The sequence below is a fragment of the Lissotriton vulgaris genome, chromosome 9 (assembly GCF_964263255.1).
Source record: "Lissotriton vulgaris chromosome 9, aLisVul1.2, whole genome shotgun sequence".
NCBI lineage: Eukaryota > Metazoa > Chordata > Amphibia > Caudata > Salamandridae > Lissotriton > Lissotriton vulgaris.
Genome location: NC_141697.1, coordinates 395,813,704 through 395,834,725, shown reverse-complemented (window position 1 = coordinate 395,834,725; position 21,022 = coordinate 395,813,704). Strand labels below are relative to the sequence as shown.

Sequence of the window (21,022 nt, the reverse complement as noted above, 5' to 3'; positions counted from 1 at the left end):
GTGGCACAGGGAGGAAGCAGCTCAAACATTGTTTGTTGATTCCCAGGTGGGGGGGTCGACTACTTCCAGTCACACTGCAGTGGCCGTCGGTAATCCCACAGTGAGAGACATGTTTCGAAAACTGGAAAAACTAATGCGCAAGGAAGAGGCTAAATGGTGGAAAAACAAGTCATTGTCTCGTTATTTACAAGTGGGAAGAGTACTGAGAGGTCTGCGCATAACTCTGGCACCTAGTTATGAGAATTCTGATCCGACTATGTTGGCGGAATGGGCAGAGACAAATCTGGAATCCTCGAGTAAACTCATGGCCATCTTAGTTAAATACGCGGAGAGTGACCGCATCAAAATTAAATTGGAAATTGAACATTTGGAATTGGAAATTGACAAAATGGAAAGTAACGAACAGACAATCAAAATGAGGGCAGATATGATGATCAGGCTGGGCAAGGACGAAGAAATTATCAAGAAGCGTAAGGCATTCAAATTTGAGCGGGACCGAATTGACTATCAAAATGGGCAAGTATTTCCCTTTGCCCATAGATACGGTAACATGAAAGCACAAGTAAGGAGAGTACGGCAAGATCCTAATGAAGAAACATGGATTTGGCTTCCTCAACTGAGTTGAGCTCTGCGGCCGAAAGCGAGCCCGAAGGGGATTCAGCATGTGCACAGAAGGTGGGGTTTACAAAACTGTCCTTGGCATAAGAAGTGAGTTTTCTTTGCCAAGACCGCCGGGACACATTAAGACCTCGAGCACAATTAGGCGGCAAACGCAACAGCAAAGGGCCAATTACAAACGAAATGAAAGGCGCAAATGCCACAAAAGAAAAACAATACAACGAGAAAAAATCATCAAGGGGAAGATGGAACAGACAAAATCGTACACAGGCTCAAATGTCCACCCCAGCTCAGTAATTAATCTCACGGACACTAAAATGACCAAAAATGATGAAGCAATCCTAGGCCTAGGATTAACATATTGTCCACCTTGCAACTTCAACTATGCAGATACCAGGATAGACACATAGATTCGTGAGAAAATTAAAACTAAATAAGTTCTTTCTGCTACAACCAAAAAAAAAGACTCGAGGTGAAATCCCCAGCAGCCCATCATTATTAAGTGCAGGAGACCGCTCAATATTTGAGGATATCTGGTCATTACAAAATGAACAGAATACATCTACAGACATGGCAACAACAATTTTGGTGGAAGACCAGGGAGTATGTAGGACCCCCTTTAAACCTAAATCAGTTTTCCAGACGATAATCTGGATGAATATCAAGAATTGATTACTAAGGATCTGAAGAAATTATATATTGCCACAAATCAGAAACACTTTGCAATCAACAAACACAATCAAAGTTACAATCAATTGATCAAGAAGCTTGAATCTAACAGAAATATCATCGTTAGGTAGGCCGACAAAGGCGGAAACATCGTTTTATGGCCGTGCCAAATGTACATAAGGGAAGCAGAATCGCAATTAGAGGACCCTTAATGTTACAGGAAAAGCAATATTCAGGTTATAAAAACAGCATGAAACGATCAAAACTCGAAATTAATGGCATGGAGAAGTGGCAATTTAATCTCGGATGAGGAATTTTGTTTCCTCAAGAAAGAACATCCAGTAATTCCAACTTTTTATCTGATACCCAAAGTTCATAAAAGTATTGATTCTCCAACTGGACGGCTGATAATTTCCGCCATTAATAGCTCCACGGAAAACATCTAAAAATACATAGACTATTTTTTACAGGATTGGGTTAAAGGACTGTCTTCATGTGTACAGGACACCACAGATTTCATTCGCAAAATAGAAGACGTCACATGGAATTCAGAGTGTTTACTAATGACTTTAGATATGTCATCATTGTACACGTCAGTTAGACACTGTGAGGGACTAAAAGCGGCAGAACATTACTTGAACAAACGCCCCATGAACTTTTCATCCCATAACAGAATGCTTTCATCAATGATACAGATTTGTTTAGAACAGAATTTTTTTATTTTCAACAACCAGGTATTTCAGCAAATTAGGGGTGTGGCTATGGGGGTTGGCTTCTCCGCCACTTTCCCATGCTTACACATGGGACTGTGGGAGGAGCAGGTCCTCATGGTTAAACATCAAGCCACAATGAGGGACCATGTATCAGTATACCTGAGATACATAGACAAAATATTTATGGTTTGGCAAGGTTCATCAAGTAAAGCACAGATGTTTGTGGATGAATCAAATGATAACAATTTGAATTTACCATTTACCGCCACTATTGATGCTAAATCCATTTGCTTTTTAGATACAGAGATTAATGTTGAGAACACCAGCTTAGCTACTCTACTCCACCGAAAGCCAACTGCAGGCAATACCATGCTGCATGCGGCCAGTCAACATCCACACCATCTGATAAGTAGTATCCCCTTCGGGGAGATGCTACGTATCAGGAGGATTTGTAGCTCTGATCTTGGCTGTTGGAGAGAGGATACTCGGAGGAGGTCCTGAAAAAAGCAATAGAACAAACGAGAGCTATCACAAGAGAACAAGCCTTAATCTCCAAACCTAAGTTAGCTGCAATGGAATCGGGTGAGTCCAAGATTCAATCAAGAATCATCCTGACATATAATAGGCAACATAGTGATATCAGGAAGATTTTTTACTGGAACCTGGTGAAAGGGGATCCTGTCATAGGGGGGTTGGTGGCCAACAAGCTTGAACTAACCTTTAGAAAATCTCCTTCTATGGGATGTGTGTTGGTGAGTAACTGCCCTGAGGTGTCCATACCAACGTACATGGATGGCGCTCAGTAAGTGGTTAAAAAAAATTTCAACCTGTAAAGCATGCCTTTATGGCTGCAACAAGACTCACTTCACAGTTCCATTTAAGATGTAAAACAGACTATGCAGTCTATGTGCTGCAGTGTCCGTGTCCTTGAGACACAATATATATTGGAACTTGACAGTAAACATCCTGCAGGTTTAAATGCGAGTGAAGATATGTATACCTGCTTATAGTTCCATGGCAGTTAAATAAGGTTTCTTATTGGTGATTGCAGACTACCTAGCGGTGTGTCTGGGAGCAAGGTCGCAACAAAAATGGATAATATACTTAAGGAGGCTGATCTTTCATTCCTGGTTTTTATATGTGCACATTTATAACATTTAGTGGGTTTTTCTTTTCAGGAAAGCCCTATTTTTTTTATACATATAGGCACTTTACAGCAGTATTTGCACATAATTGCACATTATTTTTTGCACTATGTTGAGGAGTACAAAATAGGGCTCTATTTTAGGTATTAATTAGAAATGGCAATGATGCACATATATGCCCACTTCAGTTTTATATGCAGTTAATAGCATTGAAAACTGAATGAATCAACTAACATTTGTAAGGAATTAAAATGTATTTATACAGATATTTAAATATTTATTCAAATTTATATTTATATATTTATGAATAATGTATGTATAATATGGTTTTATAGTTGTTATACTTTGGATGATCATTGATTTTAGACACTATGTCTGTTATTTAATCATGATGCGATTATGATAAGTATTCCTTCAGTTTCTATGAATGAACTGCACTGAGCATTGCCACTTTTCCGCAATTTTGCACTTTAAGTACCCTCTTTTGTGTTAGCAACACGTCATGTGATCAAGCCTCTGGATTGAGGTGAAACGCGTCATGGCGGACTTGTTGGGAGAGCTTTGATTTGCACAATAAAGCACTGAGATAACTGCACCAGACATCGGGTCTACTCATCGTCATTAGGGGTGAATGTGTGTGGCGAGAATTGTTATATATATATATATATATATATATATATATATATATATATATATATATATATATATATATATATATACATATACATATATATATATATATATATATTACCTACTGGCGGTCGCCAGTAGGTATATATAGTTAGGATTTTTTCTCTATGGGATTTTTGAAAATTCTATGTCTAATAACTTTGGCGTTTGTGGACGGAATTGGCTGAAATTTTCAGGAAAATGGAACATTTTGTTTCTGAGCAGCCCCTGACAATTTGGGGGGGTTTCATCAAGGGGCGGCAGAGAAAAAAGGGGGGGTCCCAAAACGCGTTTTTCCCATGTTAATTTCCATAGGGCGGTTGGCCTCACTTTTAGCTCGAACGGCTGAATGGATTTGCACGAAACTTGGCAAAGTTGTAGGGACTGTTAGCCCGATGTGCCTTTGCTAGGTCTCAATATATGTGCTCCAGTGGATTTTGAGTAATTTAGGTTCAAAAAAAGATATATATCTGGGCGGAGCCTAACCACACATCTGATCTGATTGGCTGTCAGCACTTTATCCAAGAAGTGTTGGCAGCCATCTTGGGACCAATATACATGATAGCACCTCATTAAAAAGCATTGTAGTTAATAGAGGGTTTTAGGACTTTAGTTACATTATAAATCATTTGTTTATGGTACCATACTCGTTTTAGGAATTGTGGTGGGTTCTAAGGTGATTTTACCATGTGAAAAAACCTTCTGCTGTGATATCATGAATATTGTTTGAAAGAAAACTAATATCTCATGATTTTCCCACAGTGGTTTGGAAGGGGATCTATAAGCTAAACTGAAAGCATATTTTCTGTAAATTTACATTATCTTTCTCAGTCATGTGAAAATGAAGTCTGACATTCTCAGTAAAACATGTACATCCAACAAGGACAGAGACTGTCAGTTGATTCCTTTGTGTTCTACTGCAGCCTCCTAGAGTGTTCTAAAGAACAACTAGAGCGCTAACAGTCCTACTTATTACAAAGGTATGGCACACCTGAAGCCATCTTGATTGGAATAAAGTGGTAACTCTTAAAACATTTAATTTAAAAAGAAACAACATGAGGGGGTATATTTTGCCATAGAAAGTATGATTAGTGCTGCAGAATGAAAAATTAGGGCACATTTTGAGTGACTTCTCAAATCCTTTTCTATTTCATTAAAACATTCTGACATGCAGTCTCCCAAAATGGCCACCAGAGACAAAAGAGCCCAAATGTAGCCCAAATATCACCCAGATGTAGCCCAAGTATAGCCCAATGACAGAATGTTCCAGAGTGTTCTAAAGAACAACTAGAGCGCTAACAGTCCTACTTATTACAAAGGTATGGCACACCTGAAGCCATCTTGATTGGAATAAAGTGGTAACTCTTAAAACATTTAATTTAAAAAGAAACAACATGAGGGGGTATATTTTGCCATAGAAAGTATGATTAGTGCTGCAGAATGAAAAATTAGGGCACATTTTGAGTGACTTCTCAAATCCTTTTCTATTTCATTAAAACATTCTGACATGCAGTCTCCCAAAATGGCCACCAGAGACAAAAGAGCCCAAATGTAGCCCAAATATCACCCAGATGTAGCCCAAGTATAGCCCAATGACAGAATGTCCCAGAGTGTTCTAAAGAACAACTAGAGCGCTAACAGTCCTACTTATTACAAAGGTATAGCACACCTGGAGCCATCGTGATGGGAATAAAGTGGTAACTCTTAAAACATTTAATTTAAAAAGGAACAAAATGAGGGGGTATATTATGCAATAGAAGGTATTATTAGTGCTGCAGAAAGAAAAATTAGGGCACATTTTGGGTGACTTTTCAAATCCTCTTCTATTTCATTAAAAACTTCTGACATGCAGTCTCCCAAAATGGCCACCAGAGACAAAAGAGCCCAAATGTAGCCCAAATATCACCCAGATGTAGCCCAAGTATAGCCCAATGACAGAATGTCTCAGAGTGTTCTAAAGAACAACTAGAGCGCTAACAGTCCTACTTATTACAAAGGTATGGCACACCTGAAGCCATCTTGATTGGAATAAAGTGGTAACTCTTAAAACATTTAATTTAAAAAGGAAAAAAATGAGGGGGTATATTTTGCCATATGAATTATGATTAGTGCTGCAGAAAGAAAAATTAGGGCACATTTTGAGTGACTTCTCAAACCCTCTTCAATTTCATTAAAAAATTCTGACATCCAGTCTCCCAAGATGGCCACCAGAGACAAAAGAGCCTAAATGTAGCCCAAATATCACCCAGATGTACCCCAAGTATAGCCCAATGACAGAATGTCCCAGAGTGTTCTAAAGAACAACTAGAGCGCTAACAGTCTTACTTATGACAAAAGTATGGCACACCAGAAGCCATCTTGATTGGAATGAAGTGGTAAGTCTGAAAACACTCAATTTAAAAAGGAACAACATGAGGGGGTTAATTTTGCCATAGAAAGTATGATTAGTGCTTCAGAAAGAAAAATTAGGGATCATTTTGAGTGACTTCTCAAATCCTCTTCTATTTCATTAAAAAAATTCTGACATGCAGACTGAAACATGCACTTTGAATACCAGCAGCAGACGTCCCTGGTGAGCAGTAGCTTTACTACAGTGATCTAATGTGCAACTAGAGTGCTAACATTCAGAATTTATGGCAAATGTGTGACACATCTGAATGCCTTCTTGATGGAACCAAAGTAAACAAGCATTGAAAATGCAATAGATCTCGCCCTCGTTTAAGTTAAAGCCATTCTGTTTGTAATAAGGTGGCTTTTTAGCTTTACTTTTATTAGTGTTTTTTCAACTTTCATGTAAATAACATGCATCTGTATGCATATAAGTATATGTATGCATGCATTTATGTTTGTATTTATATAGATATACAGATGATATATGTTTATATATGTATGTATATATATATATTCACTGAAAAATCCATAGGTTATAGACCATATATAGTTAGGAATTAGCATTTACAAAACCTTGAAAATTCACTGAAAAACCATAGGTTATAGACCATATATAGTTAGGAATTAGCATTTACAAAACCTTGAAAATTCACTGAAAAAACCATAGGTTATAGACCATATATAGTTAGGAATTCGCATTTACAAAACCTTATTTTACTCACACAAAACCATTGAAATTCCATATATAGTTAGTTGCACTAACTATATATCGCGCACCCGCAATCCACTGCTGATGATGTCACATATTACATCATTCATGACATGGTCAGTGACATCACTGATGACATCACTGATGACATCTCAAATGACATCACTGATGACATCACTGATGACAACATCCAGTGACTGTATGTTTCTGTAAAGTTAAAATATGTCTTACATATTGAAGAATGAGTGGATGTATAAGTGTCTGGATGAAGGATTTAGTAGGTGCATGACTGACTGTATGAGTGAGTGATTAAATGTGTCTCACTGAGTGCATGGGTTAGTGACTAAACTGTCTTAATTTGTGCATCATTATGTCTGTTGTTCTGTAAACTGTTGCATGTGTTGATAAGTAGCTATATGAGTAACTATATGGGTTATTGATTGGTTGCCTAAGTATTTGTATGGGAGACTGAGTGTGTGTGTGGGTGGCTGGGAGGTGTATGACTCTGTGCATAGATGTGTGAGCAGTTGATTCACTAGATGTATGGTTTCAAAAGTGCATGTGGAAACAGCTGTATGGGCAGTTGACTGTGTGCATGAGTGTATTGGTGAGTGAATGGATATCTCAGTGCTACATGTCAAAGTAAGTACATATGTAAAACACAGTACATGTGAGAGTTGACATATATAAATAACTGTGCATAAGAGCCAGTGAATGTATGAGTGGCTGTATGGATCATTGTGAACTTGTATCAGGGATTGTATAAGAGAGTAAATATGTGTTAGTATATGTTTGAATAAGTAAAGTTTGTATAACTGTATAGTTGAGGAAATGGAGGTGTGATTGATTCTTTGCATGACTGACTAGGTGTGTGAGTAACTCCATGGATGAGTGACAGTCTGTGAGTGTCTGTTTACACTGATTGTATCTAAGGTTATATTAGAGTCTGAAGAGGTTCATCGTATTATCACATGAATGATATCATCAGTGATATGATCAGTAACGTCAAATGAGATGTCATCAGTGATGTCATCAGTGATGTCATTTGAGATGTCATCAGTGATGTCATTTGAGATGTCATCAGTGATGTCATCAGTGATGTCACTGACCATGTCATGAATGATGTAATATGTGACATCATCAGCAGTGGATTGCGGGTGCGCGATATATAGTTAGTGCAACTAACTATATATGGAATTTCAATGGTTTTGTGTGAGTAAAATAAGGTTTTGTAAATGCGAATTCCTAACTATGTATGGTCTATAACCTATGGTTTTTTCAGTGAATTTTCATATATATATATATATATATACATACACACACATATATAAAACCTGCACATTAGGGTTCAGCACTTTAACAATGTCATACAGTAATCAAAGTAGTCTTCATGTGCAGATTGAAACACTCCGAGTTCCCAGTTGTTTCTTTTTGATCCAAAAAGTTCTGTATTAAATGTTTTGTTAAAACACTATAGCCATAGCTGACGCGTTTCGTCCCAGTCGGGACTTCTTCAGGGCTTTAGACTTTAGACATGATGATTGCTCTATAAAAATAGTGTTGGTTTCAATTATTGCATATGAAACAATTTTTTGAATGTATCAACAATGAATTTGGTAAGTCTCCTGGATTATTAAGAGCCATAACGTGAAAATGGTGAGAATATGACATTGGCAAATTATTTATACTCTATGGCTTGAAGAAACACACATTATATTAAATGGACAACCTCTTGAAATGTATACAAGTAGTGTTGATTTAAGATGTCGCATATGAGTTGATTCTTTGAATATAATTGATACTGATACAGTCTAAGCTTTAATAAGCAATAAGCACAACTCTTGCAAGAGTCTCTCTAACCAAATGCCCAGATATACAAATATATTTGATCTTTAATATCTCTACTACTGAACGGATTTACACCAAATTATAAAAAAACACGCTTTCAGGACCAAGATCTACCTTCCTGCCAAATTTGGTGTAATTCTGATCAACACATATTCTGGTAACACTGTTTAAAAAAGTCTATGGAAAATGCATGTGAATTTTGCATTTTGCGACCCCCTTTTTGCTCGGCCCTGCTTGATGGATCACCCTGAAACTTTCCATGCACAAACTAGGCAAAAGAGCACTGTTTTGAAAGTTTCATGAACCTTCATCTAATGGCGCCAACGTTGTGTGCATCGGGATTAATATTGCACCTGTAACATAATTTAGAGAAATACTGTCTCTTTGGGTGTACATTTTCTATTAACTTCCAGGGAGCGATATTTTTGAAGGTAATATTTAGGAGATGTTACTTAAGTCAGTCAGGCAATCGTCTGATAAATATATTCTGGCATCAGTGATCAATGATTAGTTGTGTGAAGATGACTCATAAGGCTTTCTTCAATAATGCTCTACCAGTTGTATCTATGAAAATGATTCTAAAAGTCATACATTATCAGATTAGAAAATCACTATTATCCCCATTTATGACTGATGTAGGATAATACCACTTTCAAAATGGCTACTTAGGGGCTTCAGTTGTACATTAGATGGTATATTCTGTGATAGTTGGGTAGGTACGCAGGATCATAGTTTAGGAATGTAAAAGTGAGCTAGAAACAGTTTCAAGAAAAAAAAGTGAACAAACAAGGTAACATGTTATAATGAAATCATAATACACATACAAACGAATGAATACTTATCATATTTGTCCATCAAAAACGATAAAATTCATATGTAGTTAAAAGTGAAGGAAAGTTAGTCTGAACTGTAATTAAGGGTAACAACTGAGTAGTAACTTGTTTTAACAGCTGGCATTGTATGTTAAAAAAGATTTGTTTAGGGCTCTAGTACCGTTTATATGATGTTTGAGCGCTGCTTAATGCACCACATAAAGCACAGAAGACAAGTGGCCTATCTGAAATACAATGTAATAACTATAGGCAAAACTAGTTTGAATACTCAAGTGCTGGCGAATATGAGAACTCAGATAACTAACATCACTAAATTTGGGATGAACATTATCATATAACATATATTGCAAATTGTGTACAATGATTGTTAATATAAGAGCCCCAGTGACCTATGAGATAGTGACAAACTGGTCAAAAGGAAACGCCAGAAAAGGAAAGGTTTGGTGGTCAAACAATATGCAGGTTGGAAGGCGAAATTTTGACGTTTTGCTTGAGCAAATCTCAATGAAACAAACTTTGGATGATACAACTGTATTACCAATCAATCTATTTCTAAGTGTATTTGCACTTCAAGAACTATTATGATTACTTACAATTTGGCTTTCCTCCTCCTTTTTGTCACCTGGCTTATCCGTTTGTGATGCTGCTTTCCTTCTATGTGTATAAAAAATAAACAAGTTTAATACGTTTGTCAAATCAAATTATTGCTATTTATTGTAGTATATTTTCATTCCTTATGTTGTTATAACACATCTTTTGGTACAATCAATGACTCCACATCTCATGCCTTTCATAAGGCATACAAGACAATAGCTATTATTTGTTCTTTGAATGGAACACAACACTTGGAACCCCCTTTGCTAAGATTTCCTCTGCTGTAAATCAGACTCCTGCGATTTCCATCAGCTATCTTATTCACAAAGATTTCACCAGGGAAAACTGGATGTGCCAGGAGAATGTCCCCAACAGTTGTAACAATGCATAATTTTGTGAATTACAGTGGCGGCCGCTCCATTAGGGTGCTGGAGCGCCACCCCACTGCTTTCTCGAAGTGCGAGAAGCAGAAAATAAAATGGTATTTGAAATACCATTTTCTTTTCTGCTTCTCGCACTGCTAGAAAGCAGACATCAGGGGTATGCCTGGTTGGGGGTGGGCAGGTGGGCGGGTCGGGGAGGAGTGGCTTGCACCACTCTGAGTGCCCTGACTGCTTGTTCGGCCCTAGGGACCGACCAAAGCAGTCAGGTGCACTCTACATTTTCTCTATGTAGGCTGCATGCAGCCTACATACAGGAAATGGCCTTCCTAATAACCAGGTCAGGTAAGAAGGTTTATTTTTATTTTGAAAACCCCCCAGCTCGCCCATGATCCCCCGCGAGTATGCGAGCCGTGAATTGTATGTGCACATCTGATCTTAGGGCTGGATTATGAGTTTGGCGGTCCTACAGCAGCGGCGATTCTCCATTGTGCGCTGTAGGACCACCAAAACTGTTGTGTGACTGCCCGCCACATCAGGAGTTAAACCCTGGTCTGGAGGGCGGTATTGTGCCAGTCTGACTGTGGCAGTCTGCCAGGCTAGTAGAAGAGCCTTTAATACAGACCGGCGCAGTCAGACCGCTGACTGCACCTTCCTAAATGGTGTGACATACATGCCACACCATGCTGGAAGTGGGGGTGCAAATACAGGGGGGCACTTCATGTCTCCCCTGCATGCCCCCTCTGAGTTCTGAGGTGGCAGGAGGCCTTAGTAGGGCCCCCTTAGTTAGCTCACCGCCAGCCTTTTCATGGCGGGCTCACTGCCATGAGAAGGATGGTTGTGAGGCAACTCGAAATTTGCTCTGCGGTGCTGCTGCAGCACCACCAGCATATTTCTGCCGCTGACCACTGTGCAAACGCCACAGGATCCTGGATCCCTGGCGGTCACAGCGGTCCAGTGGAGGTCATACTGCCGCAGTCATAATACAATGGGCGGTCTGACAGTACGGTGGTCATCGGACCACCACCACAGGCTGAACTGGTAATCAGGCCCTCTGATCTTTCCTTATTATCAGATTTTTTTAAGTGCAAATATTTCTGAATAAAGTATACTATGGCAGGAGTGAAACAGAGCTGCTCGTCCATTGCTGCAGAGAAAATCTTTGTCAACCGGCTACACTTTATACATGTATGAGGGTGGCTGCTGTCCTTGTACTTGAAAAAGAACATTGTTAGAACTGGGAAGGAAATGCAAAACATAATCTAATGCAAAATGCTTTACGGTGGCCCACACAAAAATAAACTCATAAATGAGGGATAACATCATTTGGAAAGTTAACAAAAATGATTGTGCTTTACAAATGTGTACATTCCCCTCTGGACTTCAGAAACAGTGCTTAATTTGAGCAGGAGTTCCCGGTAAAGGGCCACTGGCACACATTTTTCCTCATCAGACATTGATCGAGAGCAAGAGAGGACAAAACAAACAAGGGTTAAAAAACAGAAAGACTGACACTGATCACCAAAAGGGACAAAGCGGGTTCCTGCAGGAGCAAGATAAATTGGCAGGGAGTGTCTGGTAGTGAATTAAAGAGGCACGTGGTGGATTCAAGCCTAGCAGTCTTGGCATTTGACGTGTCAACATTTAGTGGCACCGACATCAGCTCCTGAGCGAGTTATGTACAACGTCTTTTTTTTTTTTTTTTTTTTTTTTTTTACAAATTAAGCACAGTTCAAAAATATATCAGGATAACAATAAATGCACATACACAACAGAGGAGAAAGCAATGTTAAACGTAAACATTTGAATATTAGAACAGATTAATGGATTACGTTGTTAAAGGATCTTCTATCTTGCTCTTCCATAATAATTGGTTCTTGTCAAACTTTTTTTTTAAATGGAAAAAAATCAGTTTATAGTTTCACTGATCACTTGTGGATTACAGAAAATATTTCAGTTGGACAAACGTGAAAGTGCCTTTGCAGTACAAAGGTGAAACAGTGGGCTGGATAGTGTGAAACTCTTACTATAAGAACACATAAGAAAATAATGGGGTGAAAAAGAACAGAAGCCGCATAGCTGAAAGAACCTGAGATACAGTAAATGAATAGGTTGTAGACTTCAGAGACAGAAAAGGAATAAACACGTCCATCTTGTTCCTGTAGCATTATCAATATACTATTTCCAAGTACCATTGCTTAATTCCTGGTGAACTCTATGCATACCCTTTAATAAATTGATGAAGACATTTCAGGTGACGCAAGCAGCAACATGACGTATGGTATGACTACATACCGACAGGGGAACTAGAAAGAGATTATTTGGCACCGTTTGTTCAAAGGCAATAATGTCTGTAGAAAATCACTGCATTAAATTCAGAGTTCTGAGGCCACATTTTGTATTCTTTGGATTTTCAATACCTCCAACTGAGAACAGTAGATATTGGTTCATAGTAGACTGAAAAAGGTTCTGCACCCGAGAATAACAGCTGGTATGGAGGTAAAGACTATAAAGAAATTATTAAATTAAAGTAAGTTCTCTCAGTAAAGGCTGAGATTGTAAAACACAAAAAAATCATGATCCATCTTGCAAGAAAGGCAGAAGTAGTTTGAATCTTGTTTTTAATGGAGGCCTCACAAAGAATCGCAGCATGCGCTCCCTACTCAACGTTTTCATACAGCAAAAAAAAGAGCACAAGCCAGGTGACAAGTGTCCATTTAGTTTACCTGGTTGGGTCAATAAGGATGCAACATCTGTTGAATGCATTACTTCAATTTCTAAGACCGAGAACTACGAGCAAGGCCAGCAAATAGAATAATGTCATCTTCCCAGGCATTTGACAAAGACATTTACAAAACTGCAAATGGCACAAAACAGTGCTGATTTAGCAAACCGTAAATAGTTGCACTATTAGCGTACAAACAGGAGCACGTTTATATCTGTAATCTTCATGGTAAACTTCAGAAGTATTTCTGGCATACAGAGAGTCATCTGTGGACTCGTACATACAACCCAAGACAAATGTTCAAATGGAGGATGTGAGTTTAGGACATCATTCTCACTTCTATTAAGTGGAAAATTGACATGGTGGGCTACAGGCAATCCACAGGACGCACAGTTCATTTGAGTGTCAGTGCTAGATATTTAGCAAGAAGGTAGTACCTTTATGCAACAGAGTCCTCACTAGAGTTTGGCTGATGTTTTTTATTATCACAAACAACCAAAATGGGAAAGATTGAGAGTTCAGCAAACCTCCTCCCAACTGTAACACTGACAGATCAAATATCTGATCCAAGTGAGAAAGTAACCAGATGATGAAGCATGCCATCACTGTGGACGAGGGGTCCAGGTCTCTATAAACCAATAGCTGGTGTGGTGCAATTATCTTTTAAAAAACGGAAAAATGTTCGCCTTACCTAGCATTTACGTATGTTCCTTCATAATGACATTAACCCATTTGTGGACGGTTCCACCTAAAGTCTTTACGTGCCTTTGTTCCTCATTTCAATAAATCTTCCAGAAAGCACACACAGCTTAACAGTATGAACCTTAAATCCTCAACTTTATTTCTCCTCCATTTCTCTTTGATACTTTGGTTTTATTTAAGAACGAGAAGAATGTTGTAATTTGGGCAAAGTAGACAGACGATATTAAGCCCATCGTAAATCTACTGACAGATCGATGTGCACTAACACAAAACGATCTAAATGCCTTATACATCAGAACAAATGCACCAAAAAACTGTCCTTCAGGAAATAGTAAAACATTTCACTAGTCGGTATTATATTCTGTGTAAATGCTTCAGGAGCGAAAGCCATGTCATCTACTTTGTAAAAGAAGTATCATAGGATCTGTTGAAAACCTAAACCAAACCAGCAAATGGAATATATCGAGATGCATAGCACTAGATGCCAATATAGACTGAGAATAGAAAACCTGCGGTTCAAGACTCCGTTGGCGTTTTCTATTAGATGCAGAGATCGTGCTCACAAGACAGACAGAGGGAATAAGGCTCGGTAAGTAGAGTAATACTGAACTAATTGCCATCTGAGAATTTGAAACAATAAAAGAGTAGTATTGTGTGGTTCCTGTCAATGCTAGCATGGAGTGAAAGAAATTAGTCTAGACATACATTCTGAGGACTAAGAAATACATCAGACAGGTTTAGTCATTTTAGTACAACAAAAGGTTACGTTTGAAGCACTGGAGCCAATGCAAACAGATGGAGCCAATTAACATACAGTAAGTTACCCAGGCAAATCATTACACATACGTTGCCCAGGCAAAGTAAAACATTAAAGGTGCTCACAAGTCATAGTAGCCCAACCTTGCAGTGTAAACTCCTACAAGATGCATTCAACTATTTTTTTATTTGAAGGCAAGTTTGGTTTATTTTACAACAGCAAGAAGTTGAGTTGAAATTAAATTAAACAGTTTACAAACATGTTCGTTAGTAAACTCCATTTATGTATCCGCTGTAGGAACATTACCATAGAAAAGAACTAAAAAACTAGAATGCCTTGCAGCTATCTTATCACTACTAAACTTGTCAATTCAAGGATTTTAAAAGACAATATAGATCACAACAGGACACTGGACAAAAAAAACACAGTGTCTGAACTCATGCTAGATTCACTTCTAAGCCACCGAAAGGGATGAATACACCAGCAAAAATATATTTTTCCACTCCTTACAAGATGTCTTTGAAATCAGGGAGGCTTGCTCCCCTGCTACAAGCAAGATTGTCTACAAGACACATTTAATATTTTTTTTGGGGCAGTAACTTTGGGTTATGACAGCAAGACGTGTTTGTCAGTAAACTATTTATGCATCTGCTGTAGGAACAGTGCAGTAGAAAATAACCAAAACACAGATTGCCTTGCAGCTGTCTTGTCACTATTGAACTTGTCAATTCAAGGACTTTAAAAGACAATACAGATTACCACAGGCTACTGGACTCTGTACAAAACAAAAAAAACACAGTGTCTGAACTCATGATTGATTTACTTTCTAAGCCACCGAAAAGGGTCAACATACCTGCAAAAAAACTATTTTTCAACTACTTACAAGATGTCTTTGAAATCAGGGAGGGACTCCTCCCCCCTGTGAGCAAGATTTTCTTCCTCCCGAGTCTGCGCAGCTTTGGCGGAGTTTCCCCTGCTCCGCCTGCTCCGTGTTTAGAGAGAAAACAGAGTCAACTATTACATGAAGAAAGGGTGGAGCAAGGACAGATCTCCAGTAAGCAGATGTTTTTTATTTTTAACTTCCAGAGATCGCATGGCCACCACGATGGTAAAGGATGTAAATTAAGAAAGGAATGCAGACAAACAAGATGAACACCCACGCGTAGAAAGAGCTACCAAACTGAGTTTCATATATAATGTTTTGCGTGAACTATGGTAAGGATTAACCCCTCACTGTGTTGCTAGGGCTACTAAAAAAAAAATCTAATAGGATGTGCTTTTTGTGATGAACATCAAAGCCTCCTCTATTTTACACTGCCCTTTGCTGCTGCCAGGTGAGCCATAAGGATAGTGCACCATATGTGGTATGACCCAGTTCAACAGATCAACTGTACAGATGCTCACAAAATGCCTAGAAAGTAATATTTAAACACACCTATCCGTATTGTCCTCTTGATATATACCAACACGACTGACTGCTCAACGGTCAGCTCATACCAGCAACTTTCTTACAGTATGTAGAAACAATGTGACTTTATGACTTGGTTGTAACAATTTGCACATGTATTGTTAAAAGAATGCACTGATAAACATTCTTAGACTGTTCGGACATGTGCTGCTAAATGTATATTGTACTTCAGGAAGGATGGTTTAGTCATTTTGCACTTTATTCTGCTAATTTGCACATGTACTAATAGACGTATGCACTAAATAAGCACTTTAAGAATGTCGGTCATGTGCTGCTAAATGTATATTGTACTTCAGGAAGGATGGTATAGCCATTTTGCACTTTATTTTGTTAATTTGCACATGTACTACTAGAAGTATGCACTAAATAAGCACTTTAAGAATGTCGGACATGTGCTGCTCAATGTATACTGTACATTAGTAAGGACGGTAAAGTTAATTTTGCACTTTATACTGCTAATTTGCACATGTACTAGTAGACAAACGTACTACAAAGCACTTCAAGACTGTCAGGACATGTGCTGCTAAATGTATACTGTACTCGAGTAACGACGACACTTGGCAAACCAAAACTGACACAAATGTATGTTGCATTTAATTTTATCTTGCTTGTTGCTATATGGTTGTATTCATACATACCGAATAAAGCATTTTGAAATTGAATTGAAATTGACTTGGTTGTAAGGAAAAGTTCTCCTTTTTATATGATTATCAGTGGTAAATTGTGATGCTGTTAAGTGGCTGAAATTGAGGTGATTATTTTACAAATGTAAATCTCGATTAACTTCTTCAATATTTACCATTTGGAAAATAAAATACGTTACCTGCCTATTCGTTAACGTTTTAAATGATGTGACATCCATATAGTGTACCTTTGCAATATATTAATTAAAGCCCCTGGTGTTTGACGTAAGTCAGGTAAATAGATTTCAGAACGATCTTTTGATCATCTGGAAATAATAGCATCGGGTCTCACTTGAAAAGACTAATGCCAGAAACCTTTTCTGCTCTGAGTGCTCCCAACCTCTAGTAAATAACACCCACTTTATCATCTTAATTTGGAAAATGAATTGGTCCCAGGTGGCTGTTTCCAGAGTACTTAGCTCAGCCCTAATTACTTCTCAGAGAATCAAAACCTACTTAAATTGGTTGAGCCAATGGTTTGTCAATTGGCAAGTCAAACTAATCATCAGGTCTCACTTCCATCTTTTTTAACATTCCTTGTTTCATCAAATACTAAATAAATATAACATTAACCCAAGCTTACTGAAAAAAATCTGGTCAGGATCTAAATTAGCATGGCTTGGTAAAAACAACTAAATATTGCATAACCTCCCAACTAATAACCTTCATAAGGATAACAATTATCTAGAAAATTACTAATCAGGTTTTGAGCAGGATTGAGCAATACAACAGCAACTTTAAGTTTATTTAATGATATTCATCACATCCTGATTGAGGGAACCACTCACCTATTGGTCTTTCTTAATCTTTCTGTTTAATTTGACGCCATTAATGACCAAAGACTATTGTCTATGCTAGAAAATAGAAGGGGATTTAGGAATGTTGTCTTAAAATTGTTCACCTCTTTACCAGGAGTTTAACACAGTCCTTGGCAAACCTACAGTGCGAGGTGGGTGGGGGGCACTCACACTTAATTTTGTGGATATGAGTTAAATATAGGATAAAAGGGGCCCCTCATCTTCTGTAGGGATGCCTCATTTTGTATTATGCTATTGCTCATTCCTATTTCAGAGTGAACAAATGGTTAGGTTGGGCATACACGCAGCAGGAACTGTTCTAGTGTTATGAGGTGTTCCCCCAAGGTTTGACAGCATGTCCAACCTTCATTGACCTCTATTTTGAACAGCTCAACCTTTTGCCGTGAGCATCAGGAGTCACAGTTTATCAATATGTGGATGACAAGCAACTATCTAAAAATGTCATCCATGAGGGAAATCTAAATGCTGCACACATGCTGCATAAAAATCCAGCATTGGATGGCAGTCGAATAATGCTAAATCCATACAACACAGAATTCCTCCTAAATGAACTAAATCTTAATCGTTTCATCCCAACTCAAACACATCAGACTGTTTCACCGTTGATAACATACTACCTCTATTCCCTCAGATAAACTAGCTAATCAATTGTACCAGCTTTTACCTTCACTCCCTGGTAAAGATCAACAGGTTTCATTCTCCCACCCAAATAAAATTGTCAGTGCAAGCTCTAATCGTTTCTTGCCCAGACTTTGTCAGTGCTGTATTTGCAAGTAGCCCCTAAACTTCCTCTGAAAGACAGATTCACTCCACAGCTTGGCTCATCTCAGGTGTTGTATTCAGCAATTTATAATACAATAACAGCATTATTTACTCATGTCTCATGTCTCATTAAGCTGTCTTTACCTGCCCCACTCTCCACACTCTCTTGTTTTGCCTTTGTACATGATGGGACACTTTTCATGACTGATGTATCAGTATGTCCCTGAGAAACTTTCCTGTAATATGATATTTGGTCATGTGTCATTGACCCTTATTTCAGCCAATGCGGGTTTGCAGTTTTGAAGATTATGGCAGTAGTAACTTTCTTTAGAACACAGCAAGTAAGCTGTATGTTCTGCTTCCACTGAATTGGTTTGTACATTTAGGATAAACAAAGTTGTACCATGCCTTTTTTCCCCACTACTTTCCAAAGGAGATATAACACTACTGCACGAATCTCTTTTCCACAGGAAAGCAGGTCAAACCAACATGATCAGATCGACAACACAAAGTAAAAACCCACACTGCCTCCCATCTCATATTGTGCCACACCCAAGTGGATTGTGCTCTTTCATGTTGAATTCATCAACATCCCTAAACCACTAAATATCATCACTCTCTGCAAACATCTATCATTAAATTTCTTCGAGGTGATGCCTTCATACCTTGTTCACTCCTCTTTCAGCGACTAAAGCTTCATGGTTGCCAGAACAGATACTCCACCTACATTTATAAACCTTTAAAATGACCTTGCCAATTATCACCCAATCACCTCCTGCCTTTCACTGAAAAAAGCATTGAGAAAAAGCTATCTTCTTCCAACTACAGGAGCAGATCAACATAAATGGCTTCAATACCTTGCTGTCATCTAATGCAAAATCAACCAGCTCCACCCTTGACACAGACCCTTTCTTCAAATATCAAATCACCAAGGAAATTAAAAATACAGAGTGCCAGCTCTCTGTTAAAAAATAACATAAAACTCTTCTTAGCAGAAGTTCACTTAGGTACTACAGTGAAAGTCTTAAACCATTCCCACCTAGATTGAGGGGTTGATATTTGGCTGTATTTGAAAAGAGTTGCAAATTAGTTCATTCTCAGTTACTTCCTGCAACAGTAATATCCTCAACTGACTCTAAATTCATGCAGCATGATGGGAAACCTGCCCTGTTAACATTTAAAATGGCTGTCTGCTTTTATCAGGAAGAATTGTCTTCTGTTCGAAATTTGGGTGAGAAAACGATGAGACAATAACACGTGATGTCACTGCAATAAGGATTCTTATTGTGATCAATCCCCACAGTTAATTGTAACAGAACAACCACTGAATAGCCTTGCTATTCCATTTGGGGATAAAAAAAACTAAAACTGTTGAATGTGAGCAAGCAGAAATTGCAGAAATTTTAGAAATGAATTATACAGTTAAATGTTTTATTCTTTGGAAGGTACAATATTAAATTGTATGTAGTGATACTCCCACAGACCTACAATATCGAAGCACAGCAAATATTAAATATTGTTACATTAGAAAGGTGACGTTTGTTTTGTTGAATTTTGGAAAGATGAAACAGGCTCAGTTATCCCTCTTGGATCTGACCCTATATTGTACTGTATGCACGCATATATCTACAACTGACACAAACATCCACTTACTGGCTTGGAAAAGGTGCAAGACGTCTACATTCAGGAAACCTAATATAAATGTATAATTATTATTCTAGTATTTCTATTTTGTATACCATGAATAAGATAAAGGTGTGAAGGAGGATTCTCTGCAAGGCTGGATTCAAACAAATGAATTGTCATTTTATTATCATTGTTATTAGGCAGTTTTAATAAGCGCACCGCTACTAACTTGGAGTTTCCAGGCGCTAGCACAACAGGTTGAGTCTTTTCCAAATCACTTTAACTTAGAACAGCAGGTGTTTAACTCAGAACAGCCATGCCTTATTTCATTCACAATCTTTAGAATACGAGTGTGAACCGTAGGAAATATTTTGACTTTTGTACAAATATTATAGAATACTATATCAGTTACTTCAAATATTATGTCTTAATATCTGGCTTTTCAATCACGAGTAGAGTTTTAAGCAATAGAGCCAATCCTATTTCAGAATACTACGACAAAACAAGTCGGCCATCTTTTAGGGTGGTATGGAAAGATTTTACCTAGTTGCTATATTTAAACGAGTAAGCCATTTTGAGGTGACATAATGAAATACGATTGTTTTCCCTAGCATGACTACTAAATCCACACTTACTGTCTTTTCTAAACACCAATTCAAGGAATGCCAATTTCTGAAATTCTACTCTTGTGCGGAAAAACGTGGAGTGAATGATAAAATGGGTGGAAATTTGTAAATGAGATACAAAATGACAAATGACCCAAGAATGAACTTCAGTTTCCCATATGTGACTGGTGGCTCCCATGAAGTGGTCAGCAATGATGTAATGAGATGTCCGCAAAACACAGGCAGACACTGATATTTCCAAGCAAATGCAGATGGATTTAGCTTCAACCCACATTGTTAGAATGTG

At 38.1% G+C, this 21,022-nt stretch overlaps 1 protein-coding gene across 16 annotated transcripts in view; it reads right to left on the bottom strand.

The window, feature by feature from the left end:
* Nucleotides 1–21,022, bottom strand: part of EVL (Enah/Vasp-like) — a 581,837-nt gene that overhangs the window by 46,787 nt on the left and 514,028 nt on the right. For 11 of the 16 annotated variants that reach the window (XM_086937797.1, XM_086937801.1, XM_086937790.1 and 8 more), the window contains 2 exons: nt 15,637–15,735; nt 10,189–10,249 (listed from right to left, as the gene is read on the bottom strand). In XM_086937797.1, coding sequence (XP_086793923.1) covers nt 10,189–10,249; nt 15,637–15,735 — 160 coding nt within the window. The remainder of the gene's footprint in view (nt 1–10,188; nt 10,250–15,636; nt 15,736–21,022) is intronic. The other 5 variants (XM_086937804.1, XM_086937792.1, XM_086937793.1 and 2 more) reach the window with 1 other exon arrangement.